Consider the following 14,621-nt stretch of genomic DNA (forward strand, 5'->3'; position numbering starts at 1 on the left):
AACTCAAAGTGGAAGGTTTATATTGCTTTGAACATTCCAGTTTTCAAAGCCTGTAAACAACAGAAAAGTGATTTTCTATACTGTTGGGTTTTTTTCCCCCCCAACTAGAAAAAGGAAGAAGAAACACACATGAACTTTATCCTATTTGAGCAACTGCGGTGTCATCAAGCAGCTTTGTTGCATCCTGCCACTGGAGAGGTTTGCAGCACAGCACTCCCCAGCTTTGCTCCACCTCCAGAACTCCCTCAGACAGGACACACACAGGATTTTCACCAGGTAATACATGCCATTTGGCACTACCAAAATATTTCTCCAAAAATTACTTCTTTGAATCTTGCTAAGGTAACATTTTATTGAGTAAGATTTTTGACTAATGGCTGATGTCCAAATCCATCTTGTTAGCCCCACCACAACAAAAAATTTAAGAGTTTGAGTTTTGTCTATTTTTATGTACAGTAAGTAATTTTTAAGAAAGCAGAAGTTGTGGATAAAAATCCTTCCTTGTTGGGTGGTAAAGAGCCAGCAGAGCAAGTGCTCCTGCTCCCTCAATGGCCCTTGTGCAGCACTTACTGCAAGGCACTGCAGAGGCAGCTCATTATGAGCCAGATTATCTTTTAAAATGGTTTGGTTAATTTTTCAGAGCAACTCACTTCAGTTAATTTGGTTGTGCTTGACAAAGGAGATCACAGTATGAGAAGGAGAAGAGACTGTTTTTAAAACCCTGTTTCAAGGTAGCACACTCAGTAGGGGAGTCACCAGAACTTTTTTATCAGTTAAAACTGGATATATCATAACTCATATTGGACCAGAAATAGTAACAGTGGGATTAAAAGAGGAGCTAAAAGGTAAACATGATGATTCTATGAACATCTGCTGTCTCTGTCATCTGCAAACCATGTTCAGCCACAAGCTCTGCTCCCACTGCCTACGCAGCAACAGAATGCCCATGAGTTGAGAAATTCAGCCCTATCCCAGCAGCCCTGTTCTCACCAGGGGCACATGGTATGATTTACAATCCCAGCAGAAGCCTGGAGCCTGCATGATCCAGCACTAACACCACCACTGCTAGGGCAGAAGGGAACAAAGGCTCAAGCATCTTGGCTGTGCCTGCCAAGCTGCAGACTCCTCAGGGAAGGCCAGGTAAGAGCAATAAACCCAGGGGCAACCCATAATAAGCCATCACGTCATTAAAAGGGTAGCTTCCTGCTAATGAAAAACATCTGTAATTTTAACTGAAAAGCACTTTCCCTTTTTCAGCTTCCAGACAGCCACAACTTCCATTTTGTGATTTAGAAGGCAAAGCAGCAACTAAGAAAATCCCACAGGCAGACCCATGTGCAGTACACACACAGTCCCCTTCTGCCAAACCTGTTAGCTTAAATAAGAACATCCATACCACAGTGTCTTACCTCACACAAGAGTAGTAACATTTTCTTCTTGTTTATACATAAGCATTCACCTTTATTACCTGTGAGTACATTTGTGTGTAGATGCAGAAACTGTGTTTATTAGAAACGTGTCACCAATGTGCCAAATAACCCAACAGCCACCCCAGGGCTACCTTCAGAAGTGCTGTATCTCACGTATTTTTTAAAAGTGGAAAAAAAACCCAATCAAAACCCCAAGTCCACACCAGGTGCACCTTCAGGGAAAGATACAAGCTTGCCCACTGAGGCAGGACATCAGCAAATAGACTGAGTCTCTACAGAAGTGCTTCTACTTAGATTTCAGTAATCACAGAATCATCACGCTTGGAAAGGACCTCTGAGGTCACAGAGTCCAACCATTCACACAAAGAAACCCCAAACAACCACACACCCCCCACCAAAAAAACACCCACAAAACCCCAACCTCAGCCAGTGGAGTATGGCCTGAAGTGCCACATCTACACATTTCTTGAAACCCTCCAGGGATGGTGAGTCCACCACCTCTCTGGGCAGCCTGTCCCATCCTGACTGCTCTTTCAGTACAGAAATTCTTCCTAATATCCAATCTGACCCTCCCCTGCTGCAGCTTCAGGCCATTTCCTCTGGTCCTGTTGTTATTCACTTGAGAGAAGAGGTCAGTTCCCACCTCCCTACAACGTCCTTTCAGGCAGGTGTAGAGAGCAATGAGGTCTCCCCTCAGCCTCCTCTTCTCCAAACTAAACATCCCCACCTCCCTCAGCCGCTCCTCGTATGACTTGTTCTCCAGACCCTCCCCCAGCTTTGTTGCCCTTCTCTGGACACTCCAGCCCCTCACCATCCTTCTTACAGTGAGGGGCCCAGAACTGACCCCAGTGCTCGAGGTATAAAGATACTTAGGAGAGGAAATTTCATTTTTAATTCCAAGGTTCTGTGGGCAGCCAGTCCACTTGCATGCAGGGCCTTGCACAGTGCAGCCATAGTCTGTGATACAGCATCATTACTAATATGTGCGTAAAACCAAAACAGTAATAAATAACAATTGTTCAGTATGTTGCGTAACTAAGATTATTTATATTATAATTTCACATTACTTAGTTACATACTAGCTAATTCATTTCATTAAGACATTACATTCAAGACTGTTGAGAAGAAATTAAAAGGAAATAAACATAAAATAATAAGGTATATATTATAATACAGTGTACGTCAGGTGGTAAATGTGTGCCAATATAGACAGCAAGACCAGTGTGTCTTTCAGAGTTAGGCATGCAAAGCTAATACTAAATTAATGAAACTCCAGTTTGCAATATCTGTCAGTCATCAGTATGTATCAAAGAGTTGTAATTCCACGTGCCAAAACATAAGAGATTATAAAAATCTCACTTATATCTACACCAACCAGCCACTTACAGCCACCTAAGCTAAGACCATGTAGATGAAATTCACTGTGTTCAACCATCACTTGGGCTTGCTCAGAGCTGCTGTTTCATTCTACATTCTAGTACACTTTGTGTTATTGTCAACACAATACTACACATTTCTCAACTCTTGTATATCATTATTTACTACAAAAATTATCTCATAAGCCAAAAAGAACTTCAAAAAAGCTAAATCAGAACTGTAGAATTTCTGTATTGTTAAAGTCTTCAGAAGAAAAACACTAGTTTCTGCAGTGCTCTACACGGTAAGGGAACTTCCTTGGATTTAATCAGGCAAGAAAGGGCCTTCAGACTCTGCAAGCAAGCCTACAGGCAGTGTTTTAGAATGGCAAAGTTGATTAAAAACGGTGAGGAGAACCTGCTGAGATGCAAACCACAATGTGTGCCTTGTAGTTAATCTTTCACAGCTCAGCCCCAGTGCTAAGCCCTGCAGACTCTGCCATGAAGAGGCACACCAGCCTCAAAGGGGCCCTCACTTTGCAATTTTAACATGCCTGCAAACCACTTCAGGGTAACTCCTTCTGAAGTGTGCAACTATCAAAAATATTTAGCAACCGCTTGACCTTCTTTCTCCCGAGAAGGACACTGCGAAGATCAGGAATTTGTTCTCAACGCTTGATTTCATTTCTGAAAAGAGACAAAACAAAACTGTACTTGTCCATAACCCAGCAGTGTGTTGGGAGCGAGGTGCAGAAATCCCCACATTTCACAGCACAAGGACACCACGAGAAAACCCTCAGCCACGCTGCTGTGCCTCTGGGTGCTGAGACTTCTCTGTGCCCTGACAGCAGCAAACACTCGGTGCAGCCCCACAGCTCAGCCCTGCCCAAACCTACACGGGTGAATCACAAGGCCTTTTCCTCTGTTCTCAAGTGTTTGTTTTCCACAGCAAGGCCTGTTTCTCTGCACGCTTCCAAAGACAGAGCCCACTCATGGTGCAGAGCCGCACAGAGCAGCCAGCACCCCCTGCCTTCAGAATCACACCATTTACCTTCACTCCAGGCACTGGTCTGAGTGCTAAGGGACACCACCACAAAAACACCCTGAAAGATCTGTGATCTCATGGAAATTATTTATGGGACAGGGAAATAAGTGTCAGAGCCTGCCTTCACACCGTGAGAAGGAAATGCACAAAGACAGGATTAATTTTTGCTGTCTTTTAGGGATCCTGAACATACGCTACAGAGTAAAAACCTATGTGTACAGCTCTAAGGTCTGTACATTTTCCTTATCCTCTTGCTTAGGTCAAACATTACATGTTTCTCCTCAAAAGCCCCAAGTCAGAATTTAATCCTCTACTTCATGCTGATCCTCAAGAGAGCTGTCAATAGGATGCCTCCTACACCACACATGCTGGACAGCAATTAGAACGATACTCTCTGTAGCAACTTAAATCATGCTTAAGATTCCAGCAGCAGGAAATGTTAATAGCTCAGCAAGGTATGCAAGGCCCTTATAAAAGGCAGAAAAATTAAATTGAACTTCAGCCAGAAAATAAAGCTTTCTGAAAGCTTGCCAATGCAGCAATACAAGCCTTTCACTAAGTTTATAATAAATGATGCTGTTAGTCTCAACTTTTACTGAAAAACTGTTTAAAACAAATTTAAAAATGTAAGTTGGGAGTATGTGTTTAACTCTCTGTTTTTATGGAAATCCTACTGGCTTGAGACTAATTTATTTAAATATTTAAGGGCCTAATCAATAGAACTCAGTTCAAATTTCACTTAGCTTTAGCTTTACGCATTTTGAAAGATAAAAGATATTTTTAGAATTTATCAATTCCTAAGCAAATTTTCGGATTTCTCTTAACTACAACATCTTAAATATTTACTAAAGTTCTGTGAGAAGAATGCCTAAAGAAGATACTACAATGCTGGGGAGCAATCAGCTCCAAAGTTTCCAATGTATTCCTCAGTAAATCAAATGAACACTAAAGAGATTCCCACTTCTCTCAGATTACTTCTGTGAATTTACCACCACACTTCAATATTCCTATGAAGTTCCTCTTCATGAGCAGATTCAATAATCCAACCACTACCCTTGCTTTTTCTAAAAGAAGTGGTAAAATGTAAGGCTCTGGATATAATGCAGAAATAAAATCCAGCCCATTAAATATAGCAAGTAAACAAAAAATCTGCTATCATATGAAAAGGCCAAATTACACAGGACCTAGAAAAAGAAACTTAGCACCTAAGTACGGCAATTCTAGGGTTAGTATTTGCAACAGAAATCTTGTTTTCTCTGTGCCTTAGTCCCGCCTCTTCCCTAGAATTTGCTTCTCCTCTCTTCTATTCTGGTCCTGCAGCATCTCAGGGCCACCTGCAGGAGCCTGAGGGAGCTGCCAGTGCTGTCACCAGCACAGCACACGGGGCGGTGCACATATCTCCTCAGCACCAACTATGTGCCCAGCTACACCTCCATGTGAGCTGCTCATGGTCAGCACCCAAAGCTTAAGTTAGCACATCTGGGGAAAGACCCTAAAAAAGCTTTCTCCCACCATATGCTGCACACAGCTACAGAGGAACACTTGTTGCAAATTTCATAAAAAAAAAAAAATTGAAGTTGATGAAACTTTGAATTGCTGCTTTCATGTATGTCTAAGCTAGATATGCAAGCTAATGAACAATTTGTAAGCATCATTAAAGAAATACAGGAAAATCCACAGGGAGGCTCAATTATACATTAAGAAATCAGTCGTTTCAATAACAGCTAAGTTGGAGACCACTAATTTCTCACTGATAATGAACTTCTAAGCAGATTGCAGCATTTGCAGCACAGAATTCCCTCACTTAGGGACTGAGACAGCAAGAACATCAAACCTGAATTAACCTTTGGAAATAAAAATATTAATGCTTTCCAGTAGTTTTGGCTTCAGAACCAGCTTCTCCCCCATTTACTACCTGATTGGATTCTTAAAGACATTGCACAGCAAGCCTAGACTTGGAGAAAAGCTACTCCTACAACTGCAACTAATTATTTTAAAACAAAACACTTGAGAACATACAAAGTGACTGCATCTGTATCTTCCCATTTGGCCAAGGACCAGTGCAAGCCATGGTCTATTTGCTCCACCTTGGGATACACAAATGAACAGGGAAGCAATCACTGCCTTACACACTCCAAAAACACCTCTTTTCCCTCTCAAGTCCCCAGGTGAAAGCTCAAGGTGGTTCAAAGCTCACCTGCAATCAAAACCCAGGCTTGCCAGAACCTAAGAGAAAGGCAGGAACTCAGCACAGCTCCCTCTGAGCTCTTCCCTACAGTCTGCATTGCTAAAGCCTTCTCTCCTGTTATGCCCGTTCCATGAGAATGCTCTTGCTGCCTTTTCTCTCTAAAAGGTACACTCGATGATCCTTAGGGCTCTCTTGCATCTTGAGATATTCTCTCTGTGATTATAAGGCACCATCCCTTGGAACTGCAACACTGGCACCTGGATATGGCCAAGACCAAGACAACTCACAGCCTGGCTACTGGGTCAGACTTGGGCGCCTGGCACCCAAGAGACCTGAAAGCCAGCAGGGAAAGCAGAGCTCCCTCAAAATGAAGTAGAGAGAGGGCACTGCTGCCTGTGGTCTTCCTTACAGCACATGGGGCATCTGGGAAGATAGCTGGGAGTTGTCTCAAGTATTGCCAAACGCTGCCAGAGTTCCAGCTGCTCCTCACACGCTTGCAAAGCTAAGGCAGACGAGGGTGAACTGGGGAAGGGCTTCCTGTGGTGAGAGAGGTGATCAGTGGCTTTCCTGCCAACACACAGTCCCCAGTTTGCATCAGTTGTAATCACGTAACAGGATCTCTCATCAGGTTTCTGAGCAATTTGTTGTAACACGTCCTTGCTCTGTTAGTTTCTTCTGTTTAAACACACAAACCAGTCACAGCAGAACACCCACCTGGCTCCGAAGATGTCTTTTTTCGCTAGATCAATGCCAGAAACCACCTTCACCCTGAGGATACGAGACTCCTCCTGTCAATAAGAAAGAAAACAAGTTTAATGTTTATTCTGTAATTCATTTTGAACACCAACAGTTTGCAAGAGGTTAAGCTGTGAATGAACTCTCAGCCTTTAGAGAGGAGTCTTTCCTAGGTAGGATTTTGAAAAGGAAAACCTTTTGGAAGCAGGTATACACTTTAACTGCTAGAGAACAGACTGAATCCAAACATGAAGAGTGTCCAAAGCCAGTCAGAGTTGTTAAGATTCAAATAAAAGCAGATTAAGAGGAGGTAATAGTAACATCATCATAGCAATAACAATAATAGCAATAAAAGTCAGTGACAATTTGCTGAGCAGGGCCATTTCAAATCCTAAATGATCCATACTCCACAGAAATTCATTCTACTTAAGACTCTAAAGCTGTCTATTCAAACACAAGGGAAAACATTAATAACATTTTTGTTCAATAATGCTAATACCTCTTGGTCAGAGAGATGCCTGTAGTTCAAATAAAGGGTGCAAGGTTAAAAATAAATCCTTAAAATAGTATTTTAAATGTGTCTCACCACCTTGGTGTATACAGAGCTCAACACAACCTTCAATGACACATGGCAATTTCTGGAGATGCGTATTACTAAGACATCAAATGGAGCATCAGGTTATCACTTCATTACATTAAGCTCTTGAGGATCATTGGTAGAAACGGCATTTTAACTTTTTTTTTTCACCCTGTTTGATCAGTTTGTTTTTGCCACACAAAGAGACCACCAAAATCAAACCTGGAAAGGATCCTGCAGAAACAGGTTCTGCAGTCACCCGTATCAGTTATCCCTTTTTCTCCCTGATAAGCCTTCCAGAACTGCAAGATACAAGATTCAATTACAGTAATTTGAGACTCCATTCCTTGCAGCTTGTTCAGAAAACAATAACATTCTCCCACAGGTTTATTCTGGCATGACCACACTACACCTACTGTATTTGCTATAGATAGCTAAAAGCAAGACGCAGATTTGTTAGCTGTATCCAAGATTTTTGAGATTGTTAGGAAGGTCAGAAACCAAGCCCAGAAGCCAAGCTGTACCTGTCCAGGCTAATACTGTTCCTCTGAAAGGAGTCAGACACATACTACTTCAAAGAAAGAAAAACAACAGCTTCATTGAACCCATCTGCAGGGCCAGCTTCATCCTAACACACATCCTGCCACAGTCATCCTGCTGCATTAAAACAAAAGCTTGAGGATTTAAATCCTTTCTGAAAGCTGTTTGCTGGTACTCTTTCCAGAAGCACTTAACCCTGTCTAAAGTAATACCTAATTAAGAGAACAAGATTCCTTCCCAACAGAGCCTACAGCTTACTAGAGAAGTGAACAAAACAGTACAAGAAAAGTACAATTCCATGGACTTATGTGAGTGCATATGGATTATTTCTTTTTCATATGTTAACTTTTTTCCATCTGTTAATGTCAATACAACATGCCTGGCCTTTCAGAGTAGCTCAAATAGACAAAAGGCAATGAACTTGTAAACTGTGACCAAGAAAACTCCTTCATTAAGAGAAGACAACAGAAAAAAAAGAGTCAGAAATGCAGACTATTTTGACCTTACTGAAGGAGAACTGGAGGATAAGAAGTTGTAATACTAAGTAGAGAGAGATGGAAAGAGGGATTTTTGACAGTTACTTATAGTATCAATGCTCCTCAGGTTTCCTCCCACAAAGCCCAACATCAGCTTTGCCAGAGAGGCATCTTATTTCTGCACTAAAATCAACTGCGCCTATTAACTGAACAAATATTTTAAAAAATCATCACAGAACAGGATGAAGTCCATCTGTGGGAGGATCCCTAATTCAGATTCTGCAAGACACAACAGATGATGCTCCAGACTACTTAAACTGACAGATTATAAAAAACATACCTGAGGCTCTACTTCACATTTCAGTACACCACGAGATCTGACCCTGCTCCCTCCCTGCATGCAGGCTCTCAGCCTCTGCTAAATGTCCCATTTTACCAAACAGAAACAGTGGTTTTGCAAATGTTTGCCTGTTAATTTTCATATGCACGATATACATGTAACTTTAAAAAAAAAATAAAAATTAAACCCCCTCAATTAGTAACAAGGCCTCACCTATCTACTCTCAAAATTTTTCCTTCAGTCAGTAAGACACTTTGATACCATCTGCTGTATACAAGGAGCAAGGTGAATTTTGGATGATGGAAAATTCTTCTGCAAACATGACATTTAATACATAGTACTCTGAACCACAGGAGTAGCTGTTCAGACAGCTTGTCTGGAAAATAATTCTCTTGTAATGCACTGAACTTTTTGGTATAATTTTGCCTAAAAGCTCTCTCAAAAGCAGCCACACACCAGCAGTGCATTCATGTGCACATGCATTCATGAAAAGCACAGCAAAAGAACACTGCAGCTCATGCAACCACACATCGCCTCAAATGAGACAGGTGAAGGGCTCCCAAATTCAGCCTGCTCAAGCAGCACCCTGGGTAGCAGTGGGTAGCAGCAGCAGCTCCCAGCTTCCCAGGCTGTGCACAGGCTGGCACCTCAAATATGTATTCCTCTGATCTCTGCTGCCTCCACTGGGAACACTCCCTGGGGAAAGGGCAGGACTGAAGGGCAGGAAAAGTGAGATTTTCATATTCTTACACTTGCTCCTTGTGTCCCAATTTCTTCATTTATCTCCAAGTATGCTGTGTCTAAGAACAGAAAGGAGTTAAATTTTCACAGCAATTGAGAGGTAAATCTCACCTCATTGGCCAACAGAAAATCAGATAAAGGATTGCTTGGCTGGGCACCGGGAGAAGCTTGGAACAGAGCATCAATTACGGGACACGGGTTTCCACCCACCCTTCTCTGAAAAGGCTGCACAAGAAAATTAGGATTTTGGTTGGTGTTTCTTGTAAACCCAGGGCACAACAACAGAGAGTAGCCAAGACAAAATCACTGTGGGAAAATGGTGAGTGAGGAGACCCAGGATCCAAACCTGAAACAAAGCAATCCCTTTGAGGCTTTGAGCCCGCACTAATCTTTAGTGTGGCACTTGGACTTGTTGAGATTAAGGAAATGTTGACAGGTACATTTCTTGCAGGGGGAGGTGCCAACTGAAACAGCTCTCCCCTCCAGTGTATTCCACTCCCACTGAGGTTTTTCTAATCTAGATGAACACCCTGAGCCCACAGATGGCACGCCAGCAGAGCAGAAGAGAAGGAGAGGAAGGCACGGACAGCGAGAGTTGGAGGCAGCTGCTCAGAAGTCAGTGCTGCTCTGCGATGATACCTGGTGCACCAAGACCAGAAATTCAAGTCTACAGTCTACAGAACTCAATAATATGCAGCTGACCTTAGAAAATGGTGACTTGCCTTTTACTCCAAATACCTGGATTTCCAGGATGGAGAATTACTTACATATGAGCATAGAGAATGCCTTCGTGGAGTTCTCTAATCTGGCCACACCTCTGAGATTATTTTTTTGGTTGGACCCAAAAGTACTTGCTTAAATGGCCTGTGCATATCTTAAAAATGAAACTGAGACCACAAGATAATACTGTAACCATGAGCTCTTTACAGAGAAATAGTTTTAGGGACCACTTGAATTGACATGCCACTGAGCACAAGGACAACCTTAAACTGTCTAGACAAAAACTTGATGCACACAAATTCAGTGGAGCACAATTTATTGGCAGTTAAGTATCTGGACTGAAAGACTTTCACAAGTAATCAATCAAACATATTCTCACAAAGTCCTTTTCCCCACAGAAACAAAACTTCCATTTTCTGGCAACTGTAACTAACATCCCTTTGATGAGTTAAAAGTGAAAAGAGAGAATCGCTTCCTGCCTGCCAACTGGTCAGGCTGAAGGACACAGTCCTGGGATACTTCCTCCCTGAGTGCCTGAGAAGCCAGCATCTACCCTCACTGGATCAACACCCCACCCCAGCTTTCCACCAGTAGCCAAATTTTCCTTCTTGCAACATGACAGGGATCATGAGGCAGGAACATGAAAGAGGTCTACAGCAAAGGGAAAGCAAGGCTAGGAAAGCTAAGTCCAGCCAACAGGAACACTGTCCTTGCCAGAGAACTTGAGGTATTTAGCAGCCCCTTGCTGCTCAAGCTGCCATTCCAGCACACAGTTGTAGTCCACAAGAGAACCCTAGGAACCATGGTCCACAGTCCCCACCCTACCCTCCCCAGAATGGATTAAGACTTGCTGTTTCAAGGCCACTATTCAGGGCAGCATGTTTTCACAGCTTGGCCCCATGTCAACAGCAACCAACCACTACACCGGCTCATGGTCACACCACTGCCAACAGCAGCTGCACTGAAATGCAGAAGGGAATATGGGAATCTCCAAGACCAACGAGATCCATTCTCCTCTTCCCACCTCCCCAGTAGCATGGAGCTTTTGACCTGGATACCTTACTCTTCATTTTACATTTAGTCATCACAGAGAACGGGTGCCTGGATAACTCAAATTCTGGGGCACTGCCAGGGGTTAATAGCAGCAATTTACCTGCTGCATCCACCTTTCAATCACTTTTTCTAGTCTTGCTAAATGGATATATAAAAAGCCCTCTTCTGGTTCTACTCAGAGTTGAAAATACTTCTCAAAGAGAAATACTTGCCTGGTGTTAAGATTAAACTGGACCCACTTTCTGTGCAATTCCTGCATTGCCTCAAAGTAGTAGTATCAGCAGCTGGCCAATGTCAGACTAGCCTGATGGACACCGAACTCCGTGATTTCTGTATTCCACCGTATTCTAAGCTGCTTTTTGAAATGCACTGCTTGAAAAAGAAGTTAAGCTCACCGAGTCAGGGATTTTTCTGTCGTTTTAAAACTTTGCCTGTAGCTAGCAAAGCCTGAAAGGGTCTCCTTAAAACGCCAGGTGCTGCCACTCTCTGCTCCGCTCACCAGCTGCAGTTGAGCAACCAGCTGCTCCAGGTTCCAGAGGCAGGGACGTGCTCCTCCTCAGCACGGCCACAGCCCCAGGTCTCAGGCTCAAGCAGCACGCCTCCCTAGATTGGCTCTTGGCAACTACAGTGCACAACATGCCTTGGAATTTAAAAACCACATTTTGCAGAATACTTTGATTAAAAATTTTTGCAATGCTGCTGCTAGAAATGCAGAGCTGTGCAGGCACATCGGGAGGGTGGTTCTGCCTGGCTGGTAGCAGTTCAGCAGTAAAATGCTAACATTTATGAAGCTGCACTTCTCCAAGCTATTTATGCCTCTACCTTTCCGTCCTCGCCCCTCTAACCTTAGCCTGCCTCACCCACTGCAGCAGAGGTGCCATAAAGTGCCTGGTTAGGTATTAATGTGGAGCTCCACCACTAACCACATTTCTACTTGCTTCTGCTTTGTCCAATGATTAACATGAAGCTTATATATTCTTGCCTCCCTCAAAAATGTCAGAGGTTACATAGTTTTCTTTGCTGAAGGATAACCTTTACACAGATCATGTTTTCCAATCTGTAATTCACATTGCCATTTTAGAAGATCTAGCTGATTTTTGTGGAAACAAGCTATGAAACCAAAAGACAATCATGCAGCAAAAAACAGACTTCACTGACAATGAACAGACCCCAACTCACATCAGAAACCAGGTAAGGGAATATAAATGTGTTTACAGGTTTGGGAGACTTCTGTGTGCCTATTTATGTGCATGATTCACCTTTTAAAATTAATTTTTAAATGAACAACACATTTGCTTTCACCTGGTGCTCTGAAAAGCAAAGTAATTCCTAATACCTGGCATTCACATAGGATTAATAAAACATCCTGGTGATGGGAAGTTTAGGGAAGAGCTATAGCAACAACAGGGAAAGATGGTGGGCAAGACGCAGTGCCCCAAGCCAGGCGGTTCTCCTTCCTTCTGCCCCTCAGCCTCAGCCCCTCCCAGGAATTGACCCTGAGGGGCAGCTCACTCCACACCAATATATAAGGTGCTATAAACACCAGCCTGAACAAGGTTTGGAATACACACCAGTATGTTCTAACTACACATCAGAAGAAACACACAGCCCGGTCGGTCCAAGAAGGAAAGCTGCAGACAACACCCTCCTTTGGGACAGACAAGCCTATGGCACATTTAGAGGGTGTGTTCAGAGAACAGCACTGAAATAACAATCAATAGGGATATAAAATTAGAAGCTTGGCTTTTGTAAATGAACAGACAAGTGTGAAAGGCACAACGTTTGATCAATGCAAACCAATATCTGAACAGATGCCATGCAGACCAGAGAAGATTAAATGTTTTTATGTGTTCTTCCACCACTCTAAAAGGTGTATAAAACTCCCTGTAAGTCAATCCCCTCAAGACAGACACACTTCCTGACACATTTTCCATGCCACAAAACAGTCCAGCAGCCACCCCACGGTCAGCCCACGGCTGGATTGTCCCCCAGAGCCCGACTCACCCAGCGCTGCTTGGCTGCTGTGGTGTGGGACCCTCAGGCCGAGGGCAGGTTGTGTCCCTGGAGAAGGCAGGACCCCCAGGCCCAGGGTAGACCGTGTCCCCGGAGAACAGCAAGGCACAGGGAGGCCTCACCAGGCTCCAGCCCAGGAAGTGGGAGCTTGGCTGAGGGAGGCAGTAACTGCCCATCGCCAAGGAGACCGGGTGACAGGGCAGCAATCTAGGATTTCACCTGGAGGAAGCTGCACGCCTACCGCAGTGGGGGAGTGTTGCTTTGGATTTGGTTGGCTTTTTTTCCCTTCTCTCTGCGTAGACATTTTTGATTTCAAACTGAGATAGGAGTCAGGGAGGTAAATTTCCACTGACTGGCAAGAGAGAAACCAGATCACGCTGGAAAGTTACCTGCTCACAGAGACTCTGCCAATCTGGTTTAATCCACTGAGCACCTCATCTCTATTAGACCTGAAAGTTTGCAAAACATAGCAAAACAGAAAAGGCAACAGATCTTTAACTCAGTGTTTTGGTTGCAAAACACACCAGAATGGAAAAGACAACAAATCTTTAACCCAATGTTTTAACTGTTGAAACTTCTGTTACCTGAGTCAAAGACAACACACAGAGCCCCTGGTGTGACAGGGACTGAGAAAACATACAGTCACCCAAACAAACTGCTCTGTTTTCTCCCCATTATTGTGAAAATCATCTATGATTTCCTCTTTCAAAACAAAATGAGTATTCATCATCTATGTAAAAAAAAAAAAAAAAGCAAATGGTTTCTATAGCAAGCTAATAACATTAGGCTATTGCTACATCTCTTAGCAATCAAAACCAGGAAAGACAGATAACAAGAGTCATGCTGATTCCTTGATTTGTTGGTTGACTAAACCAACCCACCTTACAGCTCAGTGAAAACAGCCCATACTCTAGGAAGCTGTTCCACATGGACATCTTACACAGAATATTTCCAAGTCAGATTAGCCTCTTCTGACACAGCCACCTAACATCAACCAACCCAAGGGCAGCCCAAGAGGGATAACCAAGGTGGGCTGACCTCAGGGCCAGCCACCATCACCCCCAGACATCATGGTGCTTTTCTGAAGGCCATAGCAACCGTATGGGATAAGTGTCACTGTAATTCTTGTGATATCTTAATAACCTGGAAATTTGTCAGTGGCAATTTTGCAAACAGTCTTCGATAAAATTTCAGCTCTGCAAAGGAAGCACAAACAGGCACCAAGGGTATAAACCACATCTCCACTCTCCTCTGTGAAGTTCAGCACAGGGAAACAAACTTAAGAGTACAGGTGTCACGAGCTGATGCCACAGGGGCTATCAGCTATCAGGATGCTTTCAGGAGGTGACAACCTCCTACCGATCTGGCTGAAGCACAGAAATTAAAATCTCATTTCAGGTAGCTTCAC

General features: G+C 43.3%; 1 protein-coding gene across 4 annotated transcripts in view; it reads right to left on the minus strand.

Moving 5' to 3' along the window:
* The window catches only part of NEDD4L (NEDD4 like E3 ubiquitin protein ligase), a 135,830-nt gene that overhangs the window by 94,328 nt on the left and 26,881 nt on the right, over window positions 1–14,621 (minus strand). For all 4 annotated transcript variants that reach the window (XM_051642208.1, XM_051642207.1, XM_051642210.1 and 1 more), the window contains one exon: window positions 6,733–6,806. In XM_051642208.1, coding sequence (XP_051498168.1) covers window positions 6,733–6,806 — 74 coding nt within the window. Of the gene's footprint in view, window positions 1–6,732; window positions 6,807–14,621 lie in introns of those variants that run through there.

Source organism: Apus apus, chromosome Z, assembly GCF_020740795.1.
Source record: "Apus apus isolate bApuApu2 chromosome Z, bApuApu2.pri.cur, whole genome shotgun sequence".
Classification (NCBI taxonomy): domain Eukaryota; kingdom Metazoa; phylum Chordata; class Aves; order Apodiformes; family Apodidae; genus Apus; species Apus apus.